The sequence below is a fragment of the Columba livia genome, chromosome 3, assembly GCF_036013475.1.
Source record: "Columba livia isolate bColLiv1 breed racing homer chromosome 3, bColLiv1.pat.W.v2, whole genome shotgun sequence".
Taxonomy (NCBI): domain Eukaryota; kingdom Metazoa; phylum Chordata; class Aves; order Columbiformes; family Columbidae; genus Columba; species Columba livia.
The window spans coordinates 49,513,446-49,537,669 of NC_088604.1; the positions used below are offsets into that span (position 1 = coordinate 49,513,446).

Here is a 24,224-nt window from a genome sequence, read left to right on the forward strand (position 1 = left end):
AATTTGGTGGCAGGCCAGGGAGCAAATTAGAAACATCAGTTCTTCTTGGTGTTTCCAATGAATTGTGCAGTTTCCTCTCCTGTTCAGATCAGAGCCTGTGTGACCAAAAACTCCTCATAAAACATTTCCTGAAACACAGCAGGCTTAAATGACAGAAAAGATGTGTTCTGTCATATTGTTCAGTACCAAGACATGCAGAAAGCCTTTCCCAATGATTTTTGAATTACATATTGTTTTATTAATTAAAAAAATAAGGGATGACTGCTGGAATACTTGGTCTTAGCCACATTGACTTCTGCATGTCTGCAATAATTTTTACCACATTATAATCCATTCCTTTGTGAAATTATTCTAATTAATTAGAATACATACAGATGTATTTATATAACAACTTGTTAAGTTTCAATGTCATTGTGACCTATGAACATCAGCTGCTTACCACAATGATGATCTGTATCTAATAATCCTTACAACTCACAGCTTCAGAAATTAGCACACCCTTTAGTGAAATATGCCATTCTGAAACACAGTGAATACCACAGTCTTGTTAGGGGATACATTTGTTTAGTATTGCATTACCAAGGACGACATATCCTCCTTCTGATGAAAAGTATGTTCCTGCTTCTGATGGGCCTTCAAAGCAAGGTGTTACACTAAACGTCTGTGAAGCTGAAGTAATTGATTTTCCATTGAGCTGTAAATTGCTGAGACAACCACTAAAACTGTAGACTGAGTTAATCTGAGGTGGAAAAAAAAGCATGATTAGTAGATAAACTGCTTGTGGAAGGAAATAAACTATTTGGTCCTTATTTGTACTTATTTATGAGCTGTAAAGCTGTGATTGTCTGGTGTACCAGTTTTGAATTGGAAAAGTTTCCAGAGAAGAGAAGCAGGACAAATACCTGTAGCCTCTCATATCTCTCTGATGACTTCAAGATAACTCCAGCTTGTGTTATTTCTCAAGCAAACCTTACTGAACCAAGAGAAACAAAGCACAGCTAGAGCAAGCCGCTGTTATACATACCTCATACCCTCAAGAAAGGACAGGCACCTACTTAGAAATTTCTGAGTAGTGAATCTATCTTGTTAGGCATATAGCAATAAGATTACTTTGAAGGACACTTGGTTATGTTCACTTTTGCTTTAACACTTTTCCATATGCTTCACTATCCAAGATGTAGCACAGAATCCTGACTTCTAGCTACTGTCTTAAAACAGAAACACTAAGACAACACTAAGATCTCTCCCAAAGCCATCTATATCTCAGGCCTAAAGGCAAAACTGATCTCACCTAACTTTACCTGTCTCATCTAAGCTTGGATCTCACTGGGATTTCTTTGTTCCTCAGAGACAAAGACAGATTATGTTTAACGCCTTCCAGTTGCTGCTGCAAGCCTATGGAAGTCTCGACCAGTGACCACCAGCCCGGCCCTGTGGGAGCTTTGCCATCCACTTGAACTCAGTGGTGTGCTCCTCATCATACTGTGGATTCAGACCATAATATGCTTTTGCCTGAACTCATGCCTACAGTTAGATTTTGCATTAGCTGTACGTAGTGGTATGGGATGTTGTAATGGGTGTCTGCTTTACCTGGATATTTTTTACAGCTTTTCCTGGAGCTACACCCCCAATATAGAGTGGTTCTGTGACTTGCCAGGTATTAGCATTACTGCTGAAAGGTTCTTCCAGTACTCGGAGACCATCAATTATCAAACGACCAATATTTTTGCCTCTAATAAATATCACCTAGAAAGGGAAGAAAAAAAAATTTGGAAGATTACTTTCATCTGTGGAGGAAACACTCCTGTGCAATGGAAGAAGATAAGTTTGAGAAGAAAAGCCTTGAAGTCATATTCTACAAATCTCTTTTATTAACAGTCAATATTATTTGCTGGACAACCCTCTTTTTTCACATTTTTGTAAAGGCTAGCTAGTAAAACTGCTGTATTTCTTACATTTTGGTGTACAAAGCAGAAGTAATCAAGATGTCACAAGGTCTACTGAGATCTGCTCATCTTTATGTGTGTAGATGAGTCACTGCTACAGTGCTACCACTGTTAGCAATATCAGTCTTTCCTAGTTTTATGGTCTGGATTCATCCAACCTGCTTTAAACACTGATGTGCCCAAGTTAAAAGCTTAGTAACTGTAGACTTCCTCTGTAGTCAGTGAGAAGAGGGAGTTACCTACAGAGGGCAATTCACCTCGAACCCTAAAATTGTCTTTTTATTTGCATAGTCTACAGAGGGCATCCAGGATAACTGTGTTTCTTGCTTAGGCACTTCAAAGAATTCTGCTGAACAAAATTACCCTAGTCCTTCCTTTCCTAGCTAACCTCACTTTTTATTGCCTCACTGCTCTGCTTGCTTCTGTCACTTTTGTTCAGCTGTTTGTGTTGGGAATTGCTGGATTTTTATAGCTGGTTCTCTTTCCTGTCCCAAGTTAATGATTTGATAAAATACCATGTGGAAGATTTAAAAATCTTGGCAGAAGTTTCTCAACACATAGGTGTTGTTATGAATGCATGAATGAAAACTGCTGAACTGTCAGATCAGCAGTATCTTTACTGCAGCCGTAATAGCATGTACAATCACAATGATTGCTTTCTTTTACTTACATTGTGCCAAAGGCCATCATTGTATTTCTCTTGGCTCTTAATTCTTATCTTCTGGTGACCAGCATTAAACATAAAAACAAGTCGTCCATGAGCAACGAAAAGGGCCATGAAGTTGTTTTCTTTTTGATCCGAGACATAGAAAATCATTCCATGAGATGAGTGAGTTTTCAGACTGATAGAGAACTGAGCTCTGGCACATAAAAACACAATATTAAAATTAGAGCAGATTTAACTGACTTAAATCAAACTGCAGGCAGAGGAAGACTGAGATTTTAGTCTCATCCAAAGGATTATACATCTCCTTTATGGAGATGGTGTTTCTGAAAAACATTCCATAAAGGTTTTTGGAGTAGAAGTCAAAATTGTAGAAGCAGCTACCTTGCAAGGAACATATTTCCAAAAATTGAATTATCCAGAGTGAATAAAATCAGTACAAAGCACCAATAACTGACAGTGTATACACAGCATTGCCATTCCTGTCAAACAGCGATGTTGGGCGACTTTTTAATTGTGATGACACAGGGGCCTGACAATGCACAAATCTTTGATGTTATTCCACCTTCACTGCTAAGCTTCTCCTTCCTTCTAGTTCCTCGTGAAGTCCAAGCCAACATGGCAAGTTATACTGACTTGGTTTGGCACTGTGAATAGTGAAGATTTCTTGAGTGATTTATATTATTACTTTGGGTCTGAAAAATGGCAAAGCCAGAACTGATTGGTCCCGCTTCTCATGTCAGGTGACTAGCCTAGCTTCCATTTTTTTAATTGCCTGAAGGATCTATACATTCCACATTGCATGTGTGTGTACATTCCATATGCACTCAGGCCTTTGCCAATATCAGTTGTTTTAAAACATCACAAGTCATTGTTTTTTTTTTTTTTTTTAAATTAACATTACAATGGTAAAGCTGTAATAACAGTTGTAAACCAAATATTTCTTGTAGAGATGAAGAGACATATTAGAATTTGTGTTTTCCTTCTTCATATGGGCACCATCAGGACTGCCCTAAGTAAAACACTATTGAATTAAAAAGAACATAATGCTTTTTTTATTTAAGTCAGGAAATATCACTCTTCTGAGTTAGCAGTCTGGTATGCTTCCAGGAAGTGCTGTGTTGTTGAATTTATAGTCTTTCATGGAAAGTATTTAACCAAAATCCTTTGTTGTTCATAACATGCCATATGGCTTATACTGTGGGAGCCCAAGAATTAAATGTCCACAATATCTGGACTCATTATTAATTACTTGTATTTCCATTATAGCTTGAATTGGACATGGTTTTCATAGCTTTATGTCCTGCTGGACTGTGTAGATTCCTAACCATTAAACTGCTGCCAAGGTCCACTCAGCACATAACTGCTTCATTTCTTGATGAGCTGTCATGTTCTTTTCCAGCTCTGCTCTAGTGCCATTGCTTCTTGCACCAAGAGACGGATGGTGCATTGCTTGTACAGAAATAACATCCTCAAAGTCTTTGTACAAATGGGCAAGGATATACATTTTGTTAATATACAATGCAGATGAAGATTCTACAAAAAGAATGTAACTGGAAACACATTCTATTTATTGCTCTTACTCAACTGAAACACCTTTTAATATATCCTAACAACATGCTCATCATGCTCTATGAAAAAATTGTCCTAAGATACAAAGGAAAAGCCACCAGTGTAACAGCAGAAATATGCCTTTTTTTTTTTTTTTTTCTTCCCTTTAAAATAAATATTATTCCTCCCCAGTATATTGAATTTTTATTTCTAAGGTCCCTTTACCTTTCATTGAAATCCTTTGGTATGTGATCAAATTCTTGCCGGCTGTTTGCTGTTCCTCCAAACTGATATGCATGTTCAATTGCCTTGGGATTCATGGGCAAGTGGCATTGAGGGTCTCTTTGCATATTCACTTCTTGATACAGTTTTTTGAGGCCAGATGAAGGCTGTGAGAGCTTGTCTTTATCTCTTCCCACCTGCATAGAAAGAGAACCATTAACCAGAAATTTAAACTAATATTAGACATAATAAAAATACCAGTATGATTTATATCTAGGGTAATAATATATTTTTTCCTTACGAAAATGCCAGGAATAGTTCCAAGTCAAATTTTCCTTGAACAGATCTCCTATAGATGCTGACTTAGGGCGGAAGAAGGGATAAACTAAACAGTTGTATAGCTAATGTAATTACAATTCAATTCTTTTGCAGTTTTCCTAATTGAATCTCTCCTGCTCTGCTTTTGATTATATCAGCTACATTACAGGCATAAGAGAACATGCTTGGACTAAAAGTTCTGCATGCTGTGTTTTTTCCCATTTATATTAGTGCATGCTAATTGTACACAGTGGAGAGAGCCACACAGAAAGTGCTGAGAACAGAAAAAAGCTTATTGCCTTTAGGATATTAGAAGGAATCAAGAAGGCATTTTTCTGCTGTAGTTTTTTGAAGATGTCATAAATTTACATCTACAGTTCTAGCAAGAGAAAATGATGCATGTGTAGGCCAGATAGAATGAGTCAGGGCAGTCATTTGCAGTGATGGAATATGTAAAGGAACTGGATCCTTTCCTTCATATATCTGAAATATTCTTCATGTGGTACATTTTGGATCCATGATTTGGAGAATTCCCAATCATGGCACATTGTGTATCAACTGTGGAAAATTCTAGGGTGGTACTGGGGCAGTTTGTAGCAAACCTTTTTATTACGGTTTCCTTTGGCTTTTGATGAGTTTTTTCCTTTCTTATGGAGAAGAGCAACTGGAGGAGATTCAACAGGGCATCCATACAAAGAGGCCTGAACTTTCTCAGAGTACTTCTGGAAATCTTCCACTTCAACCTCTTGATCCAACCTGTGTTTCAAAGAGGGGATGACAAGTACAGATTTTTTCCAAGTGTTGGAATTGTCTTCATAAAAATCACGGAATTTTACGTTTATGGTTTAAATGATGTTTGGATGGGCTTTTCTTTCATTCTTGGATCATGGATAAAAACACAGATTTACCAGTCAATGTTTGTGTAATGCAGGCAGCCTATACTACCTCTGTCTGTTGTACCCATGCTTGGATAAACAGAGTATGAATCTGCAGCATCAAAACCACTTTAAAATATTCTGTATAAGAACATTTCATAAAACCATTAAGATCAACAAATTCTGACCATTTTCACATAACTGAACTCCTAACTTTCCCAGCTTCTGCAAGATGCCTTAATATAATTTTGTTTCAATGGCAGAGCTGAAAGCTACACAATATAAATGTAAATTAGAGCTATGCAAATTATACATTGCACCAGCAGAATTAGCAGGTGCAGGACTGAAAGCTGATTTACATCAAGTTATTAATGTTTTAACAGTATCTTAACCTAGAAGGTCTGTGTCAACAGATTCCATGGCAAATCAGGTAAGAAACTTATTCACACATACTGTCTAGCTTCACAAAATATAGAGAGGAATTTTTATTGTGAAAATAAAACAGTTCTCTCGAGCTACTATTTGAGCTGTCAGGCAGTGACTGCCTGGTAATGTGTTTTTGAGGAATGCTACTCACCAAGTAAAGTAAGCGTTGCTTATGCAGCCAGTGAAGTTGGCTTGCTGCGTTCTGAGGGGAGAGCCGCCAAAATAAAACTTCTTGTTGCTGTCCAGGCTTTTCCCTGCATTGTCCTTTGTTGGGTTCTTCTTACTTTGTTTCTTGTCATCAACAGTCAGCTCATATCTAAAAAGGCAAAGCGTCCGTTTCGTAGTCTGCTTTCAGAAATGTCAATGTCAGTGCTTAACCAGCATATTACATACAAACAAAATGATCAGCTAAGTGTATACATCGCCAAGCATCCCAGTGCTTAAAGCCAGGTGAGGACCTTCTTTCATCCAGCTGTGCAATGAGCAACAGTGCAATTAACCTACTGGCAAAGCTGAGTCCAGAGGCCCATGGAATTCATAATAACCCGGGGTGAATTGTGAAGTCCAAAAAAAACATAGTCTGCCCAGTGAAAACAGACAAACTAAGGAATTGCTAACAAATTGATGGAGCCACCATTTGGGAAAAATAAGATCTAAGCACATGCTAATTCTTCTTTATGCCCCTATCCCCTTTTCCTTCACTGTCATCACAGTACATGGATGTTTGAGCTTATACAATGTTCTTTACCTAACCTAATCGTGCAACGCATTAATTGCTGCAGAAGTCAGAAAGGATTCTATTACTTTAATAAGAAACTGAGTATAACTAAAGCATCAGATATTGGCTTTGTTTGGAAAGTTAAGAATTCAAAATACTCAGCAAAACATGACAGTCCCCAATGCTATTCCGAGGCACATTTTTACACCTTCAGCTTTTCAAACTGTGTATCTTTGATGTCAGAAGTCATAGGTACAAACCTCCATTTCCATTAGAAAACTGAAAATGACCTGGTTATATCTGCATAGGCAAGATTCTTCAAAAAAGATGCTTTGATTACTAGACCATCTAAGAAAATTTTAAACATAGAAAACAACAATAAAACCAATAAAACAATGCTCTCAAGTTTTTTAAACGGCACATAGAGATTCTTATTCCCTTTGTAAATCCCTAAAACTGCTGCATTTAGTCCTACATTTGTGTCTGTCAGTGCTAAAAGTATTTTGAACATGTTTCACTGTATATATCCCAAATTAATGCTTTTTGTGAGGATGCCTCAATTACTTCAGGGTCAATCTGGGATTGCTTTAACAAATCAGAACATTCAATCCTGCTGCAAAATGAATCTCTTGCTAGTCTTAAATGAAGTTAAACTGCTTTCATACCAGAGGACAAAAAAGAACCAAGCTTTTAGAAAAACTGTTATTTTAGTTTTAGTAAAAATTCCCAGCGTCTCCTGCTCAGGCCAAGCTGGCCAGTTTTCAATCACAGATTCTTTGCTTTGTATTTTTTTTTTTTTACTGAATTGATCAGGTAAAAATATTGTTTAAAACCCCCCACTTAAACATCATTTTGAAAGTGTATATTAAATGATAATGTACTTTACAATAAATACTTATATTCTGGAGGCAGAGAATAAAAGATGCTGGACAGCTTTACCTTTCTGGGGTGATAGAAGTAACGATGAAGTGAGTTTTTCCATCATTGTAATTTCGGTCTGGTGATTGAATTTTGGTTCCACTTGCGTTTAATACAACAGCACCTCTATCCATAGAGATGGATAATACATCTGACTGAAATATAGAAAAAACATCTTCATAAGTAACTGTAACACAGAAAAATTAACATTTCTGTTAACATTTTCCTGTTGTGTTTCTTTTCTTTCTTGCTCTTTTCTCCATTTGTGCTTTATTTGCAAAAAATATTATCTCATTAGAATTGATATTCTTGCTGCTTTTTAAGCCTGAATTCTGGGAATTCTGCTGCTGATTATGTCTTGTGTATCTGTCACATGAGCTCCTTCCACTAGCATGGATGTATGATGTTTACATTTCATTTGTGTTTCTGGTACCCCTGGCACTGTATAGAGCAGCTGTTACTGCAAGATTTCTGCTGTCATAAGACCAATAATTTCTTTTTTCTTTTCCTAATTCCCTCTGATCAGACTCATTCAATCACTCAAAATTATCTCAGATAAGATCTGTTATCTGGGTCAGGCGTATGGGATCACTGTGCCACAAAGCAGGAATATTATCTGTTCTATCAGAGCAAGCACTGCCCCTGTGCACTGGTAGGAACCATGCTGTCTCGTTCTGTCAAGTGCTAAAAAGCTGAACCTCCATTTGTTAAGTAGGGCACTTGGCATCTCATAAGATTAGAGATTTTGAGCTAAAACCAGAAGTGGTGTGTCTAAGGCCTCATTTATGCAAATGATGTGGATAACTGACATGGTTACTGATTTCAATTTAAGGTAATACTCCAGGCTGTAAAATGTAAAAGTTCAGGAGCTGTTATCGGTGTCGTACAGCCTGCCCTGCTGCACTGCTGATGATCTTCTGCAGGTATAGAAGAACAGACTTTTGGGGATGGTTGCAAATGTTCTGTCATCTGGGGCTGCACAGTCTTGGAATCACTCTGGCTCACACAACATTTTGGGAGTGCGAGTCAATATATCTGCCAATGTCACACTTCAGAGGGGGTATTTAGAGCAGCCTGATTTCCCTTAGATGCAAGGAGCAGCTTTTCCCCATCACACATGAAGGCTGAATTATCTCCTGGAAATATAGGGATCTTTCTGATTTCTGTCATCTCAGCAGTGCTCAAAATATCGTCTCACTAATTCAAACAAACTTTGTCTTTGCTTCCAGGGGATTGTGTCTGGATGGAAAATATCAGGCCCTTAATACTATTTGTACTTGGGTAGCACCCACAGGTCCAAATAGGGATTGCAGTGCTGCTGAGCACAGCAAGATCCACTGTGCATTTTTGCCCTAACGACTTTATTAAACACAAATTGATGTAGGTTAATTCTAGGCATTTGATCAAATCCTCTTCTCAACATCAAAATAATGTCTAAGCATTGCTGGTTTTCATCTGTAGATCAAATGTGAACTGTGAAAATGAGGTAATCAATGAATGCTTCTATAATATGTTGCAGACTGCTTTCTCTATTATGAAAAGATGAAGTGAGAAATCATATTATTCCCTTAGTATTCTCCTGGGAAACAATCCAATGATAAAATAAAGCGAACCGTAAAGAAATATATACTCACTCCTTCAGAATAGTAGAACAGCAGCCCGTTGGGCTGCAGTGTCCGGAAATTAAAGCCTCCTTCAAATTCAGTAAAGAGGGACAATTTTTGGCTTGATGCAATGAAGCTCTCTCCATTGAAATATGCCTTGCGGGACATCTGTGTATTAAATAAAACAAAATTACAAGTAAACTGCAGAAAACATTCAAATCACAGAAAGAATGAGCCTTTTTTTTTTTTTTTTCCAAAGATACAGCCAGTTCAGTTCTATAAAAACTTCATTTTTTCCTGCATGTCTTAATGTAATTTATATACTCTTTCCCTCACATGCTGTGAAATTCTTAAGAGAGTGTAGGCATTTTAGGCAGTGTAAGTCAAGTTATTCTCAGTTTCATGGGATTCTTGGCCTAACACTAAGTCTGCCAACATTAGTGAGTCTGAAAACTAGAAGCAGAGGCGGCTTCAAGCGCCTGTCTCAGCTGTGTGGCACTGTCACCGTCCCAATGTGTGATGCATTAGTTTATGAGCTGGACTGCCTGCTGGAGTGGGGGATGGAGGGTGATGTTGGACATGGTGGTATATAACCCTCTGAGTCTCAGAAGAAAAATCCAGTCTGAGGTAGGACAAATTGCGGCTACCTTCCTTGTTGACAGGGGGTGAGATTGTGTGATGAGTTCTACAAGTGGTGGGTTCCTTCATCTTTACAGGTTCACAGCATGGCTTTGGATAGACATGGCCGTAGGAGAAAGACCAGAAACACTCTTTAGATTTACCAGCCTTGCATTGTGATGAACAAATGGTGAATGATGGAAGTGATCAGAAACAAAATGGCAATTTTCTTAGTGTTGATGCTAGTGCTGTTGGTTTGTGCATCACAGGGGAAGAGCTGGCCTGACTCAAGGGGAGAGGTAATTTGAAGGGTGAAAATCTTCTTGTCTTTTTCATTTCACACATCTATATTAAGATGCAAAACCACTTCGTGTTTCTTTCGGTAAAAATGAATTAGATCAGAATATTTCCTTTCAGAATATAGCACACAAATGATGTTACACTTACCAGTGAATCCTCTGGGCACCCGTAGCTAATTCCTAGGGTTCCTGGTTCTTCTAACAAGTTGAAATCCTTCTTTTGGAACTGGAAACCTTTCATGCAGCCTTTAAAGCCAATACTTCCTGCCAGATGTGAACTAATGCTGTTGGAAAACAATGCCAAGCAAGCTGCAGTTAGATAGCCCTTGCATTTCTGAACAGACTTTTATCTCCATGGTGTTCTAAAAACCCTGGAAAAGCCTCAGTCATTTCCCTCACTAGTGCCCTATTCCTACATCTTCATATAAACCAAGTAATTAATCACAGTATGTGTTTTGAAAAGTCAGGATGCACCAGTTGTAATAAATGCTGGGAGGAGGGGGAGTGGGGGCGGAAATATGAGAGTTCAGAGAGGAGATCTGTATAGAGTAACTTTAAAAACATAAAAATAGCTGCTGCAATGAAAAGACTTATTTTAAAATATATTTCTACCCACTTTCGGTGAAAATGACTGTATTTCTATCTCAATTTTTTATTATTTTAGAAAAGTTCTGGTTTAGTTTTTGTGTTTTGATTTTAATAGCAAGCTCCAGTCTTGTCTTGGAGGACAAATGGATCTCTGTTTCTTAAAAATAATAGTAATAGAGGTCAGTAAGTAAATTCTGCTTGCTGATAAGTGGGTTTACGTAGTTCTAGATGAGAGCAGCAGTTGGGCTTCCAGGACCCTGTTTATGTCATATTTGAGGTGAATGGCAAAGCAGTGTATCCCAACTCGTCCTGCTCACTGCTCTAGGTTTTTCAACTCTGTTCCTCACCAAGATATCACAGCATTATGGAACAGGGTAAATATAATTGAATTTATCCTCTCAGTATTCATGCTGCATGAAAAAGAAGAAATTTGCCTAAGATCACAGAGGGTCTGTGGCAGGACAAGGAAATGACACGGGATCTACTGGGTACCAGTCCAGGAGATAACTGTGGAACAAATAAACTGAAGGACTGAATGTGAATTCTGGAGTTTTGACCTGGCTACCCGTAACCAGTCTTTGTGCTTTCTACAGGATGAACCTTGTCAGTGGGATTCTTCTCACCTCACGTGATATGCTACTGACAGCACTGAAAACTGCTTTTTGATAGTTGTCTATGACCTACCTCATTGTAAGGCAGACTGCTTTGAAAGAATATTAAACTCCTCCTCTAAAACCAGACCTAGTTTTCCCCTCCTGCTGCTGCCCCCAATATCGGTTATATGTAAGTCTGTCTAGAAAAGGGGAGCATCAGTATCAACAGCAGGCAGTAGTAGTAAAGAGATAGTAGTAGATGATAAAATTCTAATACCTACTTATGCTCGACTTATGAAAAAGGAATGATGTCACCATGTTTGGACCATACTTTTTGCTGTCTACTCTTTTCATGAGAACAAAAGCTGAGTACAATATCAAAGGTAAAGGTGTAGCTCCACTTAAATAATTTCTGTATGGACTTTTCAATATTATAATTGACCATATTTTAAAAATACCTTTTTTTTTTTTTTTTCTGATACAACTTGTTTATTGAGATGCTATTTTTCCTGCTTTGGCAATACCTTACAGGTGTTTTGCAGCATAACCATAATTCACCGAGAAAGCATAATTAATGCGATTCATCTTGTATCCTACATTTGTGAACAAGTCTCATCTGCCATTGAGCTCTCAATTGCCTTGATTTCTAGGTCCTTCTGGGCTTTTTCAGTGTTCTGTAGGCTTGATTAACCAAAGTAATTTGCACCATCCTTTTGTCCTTTGTTTATAGAGCATTAGTGTATTTAATACAAGCCCTAAGTTATATCCTTTGGGCAAGTGCTGCAAACGTTTTATGCTGTGAAAATTGAAGTGTTACTACTTTGTCCTATTTTCTCTTTCCCAGCTGCTTTCTAATCCACTGCAGCTTTTCCCTGCTCCACCCCACTAGTTTTCTTAATAGTCCCTTGTGACAGACATTTGTAAAGAACTGTTTGAAAAGCCAGATAAGTGATATACTCTGTTTCCCCCTTGTCCACCATTTTATTTGCATGTTCAAATAATAACACGGGATTGAAATGCATTATTTTCCTTTACACAAAGTTTGTCCCTATCTTAAAAGCTTAATCTGTAAGTGTTTTATATCTCAGACTTTATTTATCAATTCAACAGGCTCTCTGGACAATAAAGTAAGGTTTCAGGAGATGTACCACTAATTCCTAGAAACTATTGTGCAACATTTGCTATCTTCCTTTTTATTTTTTTTCTGTTAGAAGTTGTGACACTTGAAACAGCAGCTGGAGCCCTTCTGAAAATGCTGGCCTTGCTGTCTGATCCTGAGAATGAATATTGCCTGTCAGAAGAGCATACCCTTCTTCACACAGCCAGCCCTCTCTCCCAGAGAGTGACCCTGATCTGGCAGATTCCCACTGCAGGAAATGTGAGTTATACAGTGTACTGAGAGTGAACTTGGCTTCTGTCAAATGGTATGATGGGAAAATGAGACTTCTTATTTTCTTCCCACACCCACACAAGAGCCACCTGACTTGGTTCTAGAGAGGAACTGAGATGAATCAGGACTGGAGTGCATAGTCAAAAAAATATCATCTTTAGATTTGAAGATGCAATTGGTAGAGGGTTTTGATCCCTCAGCTAGTTCACTGCTGTTTTACAAAGACCACTTTTTGCAGAGCAAGGAGGAATAGTGATTCTATATATTCATGTGTTCTTTGAAAATGCCTTTTTGTTTTAAGAAGACAACAGTTTATGTTACCCTTACTAAAAATAGACCAGTTTCAGCAGAATTTACCTGTGCTGGATTAAGTCTAATCCTTGGTACTTTAGAGCTTGGAGAGACACTTAAAAGAGTGCCCGAAGGGTTGTTTTACATAAGGTGTTGAGGCTGAGAAAAATGTCTTATTGTAAACCCTTGAGCACAGGTAATAAAACATAACTTAAATATGGTGATTATATGAAAATAATGGTCACATCCCAGTTGTAAACCAACCTGGAGTGCAAGATCTCAGCAGGAGCTCCTCCGATGTAGATGTCTGTGAATGGCATTGCTGTTCTTTCATTGTCCACACTTTTTATATGTCGCCTGTCTACTACCAAGATCATCTTCTTAGAATTGTGGTATATAATAGAAATCTGAAAAGAAAAACATGCTTAGAAGTGTCCAAAATGTCATATTTTGTAAGTTGTCATGGTGATTTTGTAAAATTGATCACATCTTTATATCTTTTTGTTTGAAAAGTTATTCCGATTTATCAAAATTTGTTTGTAAGTGAGGAGAGGCTGACAACAATTACTAGTAGGAAGCTTATTTTATTGTCACAATTTCTCCAATGACTGAAAACCCAGGATATTTCACTTATGAATAAATCCACATGAAAGTACCCCATGTCAAATTCTGCACTGCAGCAAACAGATAAACTCCATTAACTTCAGCATGCTTTCTTGATTTATCCAAGAAGTTAACGCATGCTTCTTAAAAATCTTATTTAATTGTTAATACATAAAGGGCTTAATTGTGCTCTGCTTAAATAGGTTGAATAGAACTGCAGCTGCAGTTGTGGATCAGGAATCAGACTTCGAATTTACATCAAGTAAGTGGCAGGAGAAGCAAACCACTAACGGGGATTTGCTACTGTCACTCTCACAGTTACACTGGCTTAAAGCAAATTCTCTTAAAACAAATACATCTAGATATTTTTGATTTGCCAAAGTCCCTAAGATATTATGCAGATATGAAAGACTGTTACCTGATTAATTCTCCCTTCAAACAAAATGGGAAATGCAGCATTTCTTGTAATACAATGCATAACAACTAAGGTGGTCATGTTAGGATAATGGCATGTTTTTAGTTGAGAAGAATTGTGCATTTGAAGGATATAGTTGTCCTGGATATGATTACATTTTGAATTAGTAACACTTCTCCCATGTGAACTGTCGTGTCTTTGGCTAGTAACAACCAGAATCTGTCCACAAGCACAAATTTACCAAGAGGTAGGGAGAACCTGCCCTTTCCACTGCTCAGTGTTGGTGGGACTGGCATGTGCTCTTTGACATGCCAGGCATATGTGCTCTACGTGCTCTACTCTGCTCTACTGCAACATTGCCTGGCCCCTAATCCTTTTGCTGTTCTCATTGGTGTTGGAGCAAATTATTACTGCTTTGGAGCTGCTGGGATAGTTGGTAAAATAGCTCTGATTTTGATCACATCTCTACCTCATGGAATTTAGCATCGTTAATTTGAGCTTTCTTCATGGAGTCTTCTAGCAGCACAGGGCCGGTACTGAAGCCAAAGTCATAGCGGAGGTACAAGAAACCATTGTGCATCTCTAGACTGAAGAACATACTCTGTATAAAACAAAACAGCAGTCAGAAAAGCACTATGATGGTGGCAGCAAGTTAAAAAAAAATTAGTAAAAGGTGTCATGAGAGTGTCTGATATTGTGAAAAGCATGCTGGGAAAAGATCTCTTTATTTGCGAAACTATAACACAGGTCTGGATTATTTTTATAGACATAATATATGTGTATATATACACATGCACACATAATTGTTTGATAAGCAGCACTTACTTGAAGACTTGATGAACTGTTTCTCTGTAGGAATAGTATTTGGTAGCACAGTGATGCCAATGTTCTTTATCAGCAAAGTATTCTTAATGCAAACACATCTCTTTACTGTCAAAGTAATACGACATGCTCCACAGATGTTATCACAGAATCACAGAATGGTTGGGGTTGGAAGGGACCTCTGGAGAACATATAGTCCAACCCACCTGCTAAAATAGGTTCACCTAGAGCAGATCGCACAGGAACATGTACAGGCAGGTTTAAAATGTCTCCAGAGAAGGAGACTGCACAACCTCTCTGGGCAGCCTGTTCCAGTGCTCTGGCACCCTCTAAGTAGAGAAGTTTCTCCTCGTATTCAGAAGAAACTTCCTACGCTTCAGTCTGGGCCCATTATCCTTCATCCTATTGCTGTGCACCACTGAAAGGAGTGAGCAGCACCACCAGCACCACTGGTCTCATCCTCTTGACATCCGCCTGTGAGATATTTATAAATGCTGGTAAGATCTCTCAGCCTTTTCCAGGCTGAACAGACTCAGCTCTTTCAACCTCTCCCCACAAGATGCTTCAGAACCCTAATCATCTTTGTAGCTCTCTGCTGGACTCCCTCCAGTAATTCCTTGTCCTTCTTAAGCTGGGAAACCCATAACTGGACTACCCAGATGCAGCCTTACCAGGGCAGAGTCAAGGGGGAGGATTATTCCCCTCGACCTGCTGGTCACGCTTTTCGTGATGCACCCCAGAATACCATTGGCCTTCTTGGCCACAAGGGCACATTGTTGACTCATGGTCAAGCTGTTGTCAACCAGGACTCCCAGGTGCTTCTCTGCAAGGCTGCTTTCCAGCAGCTCCACCCTTAACCTGTACTGATGCCTGAGGTAGTTCCTCCCCAGGTGCAGGGCCCTACACTTGCCCTTGTTGAATTTCATTACATTCTTCTCTTCCCAGTTGTCCAGCCTGTCCAGGTCTCACTGAATGGCAGCACAGCCTTCTGGTGTATCAACCACTCCTAACAGTTTTGTGTCATCAGCAGTTATTTATTTATTTACCAGTACAGCTGGTAAAAGCAATGTTGTGTGAGAATGGCTGTATCTGCATTAGCAGCTTCTATCAGGACACCTGTAGTAGCTCAGGATTGTATATCTTCCCAGCCCTCAGCACTGATATATTTCCTGAAGTCTGAGCAATAAATAGAATGTATTTACTGTGTGTTTGGTTTCTGGATTTCCTGACTATTTTTGCTTCATTTTCTGACTTCTGTTCTCTGTCTGGGTGACATAAACATTATACACAGGAGCTCCACCTTAGAAAATCTTTAGGGAGTGCTTGAAATGAAGATCTGTACCATAGAATTAATTGTGTTCTAACTCTGAACGTAAAGAAGCAGAAAGGACAATTTACAGCAATGGTGCATCTGGGTTAATTGTTTTAATGCTAATGTTTGTCTTCTCTCCTACTCTTTATGCTGTTGTTCCCATGCCTAATGGAGGCATGGGAACAATAATTCTCAGAAAACTACTGCAGGCCAAGAACTGCTATCTCTGACACAAATGAGTCCACCCTCAGAAGTCATTACTTGAAGTAGTAAAATCAGGTTTTAATCTAGCACTTTTAAATGAAGCTACAGCTTGGGTTTGTCTTGAACAGCTTAAATTTGAAAATGAAACAGGGATTACTTTCAGAATATTTATGAGCTGTCTTTGCAGAATTGAATAATTAGCCATCTTCCACAGTCCTTCTAAAAGTGCCTGTGAGCAGGCATGGTTTTCCACAGCTAACATCCAACTTGATCACAGTTTCCACTGTAATATACAAAGTGCCTACATCTCCAATGAACCTCTGAGCACTTCTGCTTGGAAGAAAAATGACTCTTATGCAACAGAGGCTGCTAAACTTTAAACAGCAGTTGCTTAGTTCAAAACCTCCTGAAAGTGAAAGTTAGTGGTGGCATGCTATGCTGCAGAGCAAATTGCTCCCCACAGCTTTCCTCTGGAAGTTGCCCTAAAGGCAAACAGTAGAGAGTAGCTCTTCTAATGAGAGTGGAATTTTTTATCTTCTAAATGCTCAGAGTAGTGGCACATGTAGGTGTCTAAACACGTATGTGCTTGTGGATTGCATCTACATAGTAAAATGTTTTCTGTAGCTTTACCAAGGTGTAATTCACACATGACTTGGGAGCTTGATGTGGAGGTGCCCAAAGACATCTGGTGGTGGAGCACTGGAACAGGCTCCCCAGGGAGGCAGTCACAGCCCGAAGCCTGACAGTGTTCAAGAAGCTATTGGACAAGGCCCTCAGACACATGGTATGCATTTGGGGTTGTCATATGCAGGGACAGGAGTTGGACTCAATGATCCTTGTGGGTCCCTTCCAACTCAGAACATTCTATGATTCTATGAAAGACAAAAAATCTGAGTTTGCCTTCGCAGGATATTTGCATGTGGAGTCTACTTTCTTCAAACCCTTACAGAGTTTGTATCGCCCTCAAACTTCTGAAAAACTGGTGATATTTGGATAAAGCCTTTTTGTTTGGGCTACTTTCTATTTTCAGTAACTTAAATCCATATTTAACTGTAGTGCACCCTGAGACACAGTTACAATGTGGCAGCTTTATAAAGTTATAAAGTGGCTGCTTTATGGGAGTTACTTAACCGAAATTTCCTATTGCTTTGATTGCGCATTCATATTTAAATAAAGTTGCAACTCCTGGGCTTAATTGCAGTTTGCCTCAAAATGTCATCAGAGGAGTCTGACTGCTCTGAAGTTCTGACTGTCCCTGGATGAGAGCAGAGTCAAGCTCAGGGCTTTGACTTCCTGGCCCTATTGCAGAGCAAGTTCCAGTTCCCTTCTAATGTATGCATGCACCAGGCGAACACAAAGTATTTCCTCTTTCCAGGAATTAAATGTGAGGACATAAGCATTTTGGCTTTTCCATTATAGTGTAACTACTGGGGAGCTTGTGGTGCTCATGAATAAAGGGTACCAGCAGGATTTGGTACTCACCCCATTAACCATCAGCAGGATCAATCCGTTGTCTGTAGGTGTTCGAACTTCTATGTCAAACCGAGTCACCTGGCTGAATCTTCCCCTTCTTTCAATGTTTCTTGCCAAGGCATAGCCAGAGCCATCAAAGAAATAGCTCACAGCACGACTCTGAGTGAAAGCCAACTTATTTCTATGAAAAAACAAGCAGAGAAGCAATATTTAGAATATCCCCATTTTAAGTTGGGGAAAATTTAAAGGCCTTTACAATTAAAATATTTTATTGAAATAATTGTTCTGAACTGCTGCTTCTTCCTGGCAGTGGTGGGAATTATGACTTTTTCTTTCAAATTCTTTCTGGGATTTTTTCTGAAAAATAATGTGTAGGTTTGAAGGTGTACCTAAGTCCTTCATCATTACATCGTGCTTTTATCCTGTGTGCTGTGTAAAGGAACATGAAAATTTGCTTATCTTTGTAAAGCAGCAGGCCGACAACACCTCCTCATTATAAGGAAACACATATATTTCTATTCAGTGTTTTCCTGTTTTTTGTAGAAACCCATTTGAATTCTCTGAGTTCTTTAGCTGAGCATGGGCTCTGCTGCACTGTCCTGGGGAGCAGCAGCTTGTGCTCCCCATGGGAATGACATGGGGAGCAATCAGCTGCTCTGTCCCAGCACCTCCTCATTTCTTCCCACTGAGAACTGCAAATTTCTTTCCTGTTCTTTGTATAGAGAGATTCTGCCATTGCTGCCTGTTGTATGAACAAAATGCCTACTGTGACTCTGCTGAAGGAACATTGTAGTTGATGTTCACTTCTACTTTAGGGGCTGCAATTCCAAGTTTGTAAATGGCTTATCTGAGGAATTTCTGTTGTGGTTTTGAGAGCGTATGACAGAGAGGTAACTTCCACACTGGCTTTGCTACCTGGGGGCAGGACTGCACTCAAGTTTACTGGACCCACTGGAGCTAAGAGGCTGTGGCTGTTATTGCTTGCAGGGACAGGATTCGAGTCAGGAACAATCCTGTCCTAGGCAAGAGGTGGGGATAAGGACAGAGCCTGGACCATGCCCCAGCTAACATGGCAGTTTCCATTTCAAAGGCATAAGCAAGGTTGTGAGAGAGTTAATGGAGACAGCAGCAAATCATAGAGTATCTTGAGTTGGAAGGGACCCATAAAGATCATCGAGTCCAACTCCCGTTTATGTATAAATTCAACTTATTGACATAATCAGGACTTAAAAGTGGCCAAGGTCCTTCTGGACAACTGAATATCACCTTCACACCAGGACAGGCACTTGCAACAAAACAGGGCAGCAGAGTGACGGTGGGACTGTCCCCTACCTGGCACAAGGTGGCGATGTGGTGGTGTCGATGTTATAGACGTGCTTGAAATTGTACAGGCTGATCACCTCATCGTTCAGCGCAGCCAGCTCCAGGCAGCCGATGAAGCCGGGTAGGTTTAAGCCAGGAGGGAGCTGTGCAGAGAGCAAGGAAAAGTAAAAGGAGGATGGTCACACTCTTTCTTTGGGTATCATGAAAGCGTTTGTGCCTGGGATCAGTTTAGTCTCTGTGCTCTTCATATTTTGAGACAAATGGAATGACGTTACCTCGGAATAGTCTTTGCAGTCCTTATGGTGTGGCCATTGTGCTATAAGTTAAAATGGAGCACATAAATGGTCTCACAGTGAAAACAATAGGCCAGGTAAGGCAACTGCAAACAAAACCTTCTTTTGTAGTTTTGAAGGGAGTACACTTGCAAAAGGGGAAAAGAGTTGAGATTTGACTAATCACAGATCTTGCACAATGTATTTGAATCTCTCAGTTGATATTTCATATCTAATGTGTAGGCATCCTTCACTGTCAGAAGAATAACTTCACACCATGACAAAAGAGAGAGAAATGAGAGAGCTCTTTAAACCCAGGAGAGTAGAATTCAAAGTCTGTACCAGTGGCTAACCCTCAGTAGGTATTATTTTGAACAGTTAACAGGATACAGAAAGTCCTTCTTCTAACAGAGGTCACTGCAAATGAAATTTTAATAGCCACATTGGTGAGGGGAAAAATACAAAGGAATAAGATGACAGAGCTTGTGAATCATTCTCTTAATATTAAAATACTCTGCCCTGTGAACAGGTGTGATATTAAGAACACCTCTTGTACTTCAGAGTCTGATCACTGCTAGTGACTTTTCTATAGCTTCTCATTATTTCCATTTTGCTTATGATGTAATAATAATGGCAATACAGCAGTGCAGACTATGTGTAGCTGTAAGAGAAAATGAGGTTCTTAACTGCAGCACAGGTACATTTGGTAAATGACCATGTTTCCTTTTTTTTTTCTTTGTTTCTTCTGCTGTTGTGTTAAATTATGTTAAGCATGAGACTTCTAATGGTTAAGTGGTACATTTCATGTTTACAAAATACGTAACATAGAAGTAAAAGCAAAAGCTTTTAGCCAAGACTATATGTTAATAAATGAAAATGTGAGGTGTCCATCCCTCGGGGAGAAGAAACCCATATGCTTATCAAATAGTTTCATGAATCCTTTTATTCCCATTTTCTTTCCCATTTTTCTTCACTTTTCTCTTTTCCTTCTCCTCTGCACTGCTGTGTAACAGACCTAGAGAATTTATTTGCTGGATTACCTTTTTGTTTCTTTGTTTTTTGTTTGTGTGTGCAAATATTATTCAGTCTTCAGTCCCATTCCCAGGCAATTTGCACCCAGGGCTCAGTAATCTCAAATTCAAACCACAGCATATATCAGAGCAATGCAAAAGCTCCTCATCATACATAAGCATATGAGTTAAACTTTGTTTTTATATTGTTAGGAGTGCTGCTTGTGGAACAGTTGTTGGGTGTTTTTAGCACCTACAAATTAGCTTAAAAAATTTAGCATTCTCTAAAGTCTTTCTAAGTACATTTTCATTCAGCCGTGCGATTTTCATAAACAAGATCATTCATAACAATTTCTAAATCCAAAAAGAGGACCTGGTTTGTTCACAGAGGCAAGTAAGCGAGGTGCTAATTTGTGGTGACTATGAGAAACTAGAGTGAAGCAACTGTTCCACACAGGTCTTCAGACATGTTTTGCACAGGTGATTCTTCATGCTCTTGTAAGGCTAGATTTAAACCAATGATAATTTAAATTCAGACAAATCACTGTATTGCTAGTTTCCCACACTGTCCTAATAGTAACAGGATATTACTTTTTGTTTTTGTGGTATTTGTAAAAGAGAAATTGTAAGCACCAAAAACTAATAAGCATTGAAGAAACTGGTAGCCAGCAAAATTTATTAAGCTGGGCTAATAGGCCTTAGTTTATGAATTATACTTAAGAGATAGCAAGCTTTTTTCTTATTATTACATTTCAGAAAACTCGAATGACAGCTAAGAGGAATCTGATCATCTTACTCTATGACAAGATATGCTAGAGAAAACAATAGTTCTCATCATGGCTAGAAGATGGAATTTTAAGATGATACATGACTAAATAAAAATATTTTATTGATTAACTGTTTCTGCATTTAAAGGAAAGCTCAGCAAGATAAGTCTGCATTATTTAATTTTGAATATAGAGTGTTTAACTGACCAACCTTGAAGTCTTGAGGCACTCCACCAACATAGAAAACAGCATTTTCAGGTTCCAAATTCAGCAGAGATCCAGGACCAAGAACCTCTCCCTTTTTGATGAATTTTTCTTCGTCTGTGCTGCTAAGACTGGGCACAGTTAAAAACATTTTGCCATGTCTTCCAATCCTGTGGAAGGGAATTGTAAGAGAAGAGAGTTTTGTGTTGGCTAGACTTAACAAGGCCAGGCTCCAGGAAGGTTTTTCATTTCCATACTAGAAGATGGGTACTCTGGGGGAAAACAAAGAGAGAAACTACAGACACTTTCTCTTCCTGTCTGTGGTCCCTTGGGTCCTGGCTGTTTAAAAGCACAGAGAATTTCCATTTATTTCAGCAGCAGAACCAGACACTGAAGGCTCCTGATGAGAAGATCTGGCCCAGCCTTTTCTGTTTGATTTTTTTTTTTTCCTATTAACTGTTTGATTTGGGGGAAATGTACATTGTCACTTTACCTCTCAATTTTGATGATGCTGAAATAAGAAGGCCAGGTGCTGACTGGTTTGGCATCTAGAGGTATCTCCACATCTTGGTCGCCCAGATTATAAATGTACACAAGGTTGTCATTTTTAATTGCAAGACCAATGTAATTTTTTGCCTAAAACACCAATGGAGAAAGATGTCAGAGCTACAACATTGAAAGAGATTTAATGCAAAACATTAGTAAAGGATGAGCTTTGATAGACTAAGTTACATCTTTAAATGTAACTAATAAACAAATGCTTCATTCTTTAATTGGTTTCTTTCACCAGATAGAACCGTATAGAGAAAGTTTCTGATCTTTTACTTTATATCCATTTTAACTGAGGTAAATACAAGGTCTTCTGACTGTAAATTGGTCATGTTCGATAGGAAGTTGTTCATCAGTATGTAATGTGCAGTGTCATATACAGGAAATGGGAAGAAACATTTATCTTAACCATAGGTATTATGCTGCAATTAAATATTCTGCCAAGAGGCGTTTTGCTTGATTCATATTCAGTAGACATTCTTTTTAGAAAAGCTTAAAAACAGAACCCCGGCTCTTTACCATTACCAACTAACAGCTTGCCAGGATTATACCTGGCTTGTGAAATGTGATTTTTCTTCTTGTAGAAACCACAATTTAAATAGCATTTATTTCACAACACATCACAGGTGGTGAGAATATATGCCCTTTCAATGTGAAAGTAGTGATGTACAATGCGCACAACAGCAGCACAAGCCACAGGCAAATAAACCTGCTTATCTTTTGGGCCTCTGACCTCAGAGGTTTGGAATTGACACTGTCAACAGTGTAAACCAGATTCAAACGCGGCCCACAAAAGCCAGGTAGGTGATGAGAACTGCTTCAGAGCACCTCAGTAATGGCAGTGGAGGCAGCGAGTGTGGGCACTCTGCATGGACAGCCTAATTTGCTTCTTAGAGAGACTCCTTCATTGCTTGGGGTGAGAAGTTTCAAGGACAGGGGGTCTCAGGAACCCTTGCTCTTTGCTTGTCACAAATTCAATGACAGTTATATAGTAGACACTTCTTATTTTGAAACATGGATAAATAAACTTAAAACCTATTTATTTATTTTTAATATATGTATATATAAAAATTAACTGTGTTATTCTCTTACATTTTTGTTTCCGAGGTACAAAATAAATCTGTCTGGAGATGCTGCAAGTTGTGGGTTGTCTTTCTCAAGCTTTATGTACAAGCTCATGGAAGTGAAAGATTTCAGTTCCTCGACGTTGATCTTTGGATTGACTTCAACAGCTGACTGGCCTCCGAACATCATAGAAACTTGGACCTGCAGTTGCAAGTGTGCTAAGTGAGACACATTATTACTGCCTGGCGACATTGTTTCAGGCAAATTTGCAAGAATACTTAGCCAGCAGCGTTGCTTACTGCAGGAGCAGAGTTGGCACCTATATATTGGCCATGCAAAATTGTATGTTTATAACAATCACTTCTGAAAGACACTATAAAGAAGCTGAGGGGAAGTAATTTTAAAATTATTTAAAGCTTCTAATTAACTGTGCTTAAGCATATTCATAGAGTAAATTAAATTTCAGTGGGACACAGATGTGTGCTCAGTTGAATCAGGGCTACATCATTCTGTATGGCACATAATGAAATTCTTACATAGCTGTAAAACTTCTACCTATAATTTATTTCTTTGCTTTGAGAGTAGTATGACCAATTCTCTGTTCATGAGTAATCCTGTTATATTATTGAATTTACAGTGATATATATGAGATGCTAATAAAATCGTAAAACATGTTCATTCGAGTTCAAGATGCCTTCAATGTAACTGAAATAATGCTTTCACGTTTAAGCACAGTAGGCCTGAATGATGAAAGACATTTAAAGAACAGTCAAGCATTGTACACATGCTGATTTTTCCTTTTCTTTTTTTGAAATATTGTATGTACACAGCATATTCCAGCATTATGAACACACAATAATGCACCGAATTTTTGATTTCTCTGAATGAATTAAAATATACTGTTTTAATTTTTGACCTTGATGTTCTTGTTGCAGAAAAATCCCTCATGATTTATGCATGATAATGAAAGTGTTTTTCTCTATTAAATATGTATGAACCAAAGATTCTCTTACCCTACAGAAAATTAATTCAAAAGAAAAAAAAAAAGAAATACTGTAATCTCAGAAAAGTTTGCATTGAATTGCTGTAATTACTACTGCTTGTAACTAATGTTGCCAGCTGAGTAATGACCTATTAGTTTTAGCTTTAAATGATTTTTGTTAGTGTGGCCATCTTTAACAATC

The 24,224-nt window shown here is 38.6% G+C and overlaps 1 protein-coding gene across 1 annotated transcript in view; it reads right to left on the reverse strand.

Annotated features, from left to right (window-relative positions):
* Nucleotides 1-24,224, reverse strand: part of LAMA4 (laminin subunit alpha 4) — a 98,116-nt gene that overhangs the window by 6,160 nt on the left and 67,732 nt on the right. The window contains exons 19-34 of the mRNA XM_005510268.3: nucleotides 23,068-23,241; nucleotides 21,920-22,062; nucleotides 21,434-21,596; nucleotides 19,183-19,316; nucleotides 17,860-18,031; nucleotides 14,509-14,640; nucleotides 13,286-13,428; nucleotides 10,308-10,443; nucleotides 9,273-9,410; nucleotides 7,660-7,793; nucleotides 6,154-6,318; nucleotides 5,304-5,457; nucleotides 4,387-4,580; nucleotides 2,617-2,806; nucleotides 1,591-1,746; nucleotides 580-739 (exon numbers count right to left, since the gene is read on the reverse strand). Of these exons, the coding sequence (XP_005510325.2) occupies nucleotides 580-739; nucleotides 1,591-1,746; nucleotides 2,617-2,806; nucleotides 4,387-4,580; nucleotides 5,304-5,457; nucleotides 6,154-6,318; nucleotides 7,660-7,793; nucleotides 9,273-9,410; nucleotides 10,308-10,443; nucleotides 13,286-13,428; nucleotides 14,509-14,640; nucleotides 17,860-18,031; nucleotides 19,183-19,316; nucleotides 21,434-21,596; nucleotides 21,920-22,062; nucleotides 23,068-23,241 (2,488 nt within the window). The remainder of the gene's footprint in view (nucleotides 1-579; nucleotides 740-1,590; nucleotides 1,747-2,616; nucleotides 2,807-4,386; nucleotides 4,581-5,303; nucleotides 5,458-6,153; nucleotides 6,319-7,659; nucleotides 7,794-9,272; nucleotides 9,411-10,307; nucleotides 10,444-13,285; nucleotides 13,429-14,508; nucleotides 14,641-17,859; nucleotides 18,032-19,182; nucleotides 19,317-21,433; nucleotides 21,597-21,919; nucleotides 22,063-23,067; nucleotides 23,242-24,224) is intronic.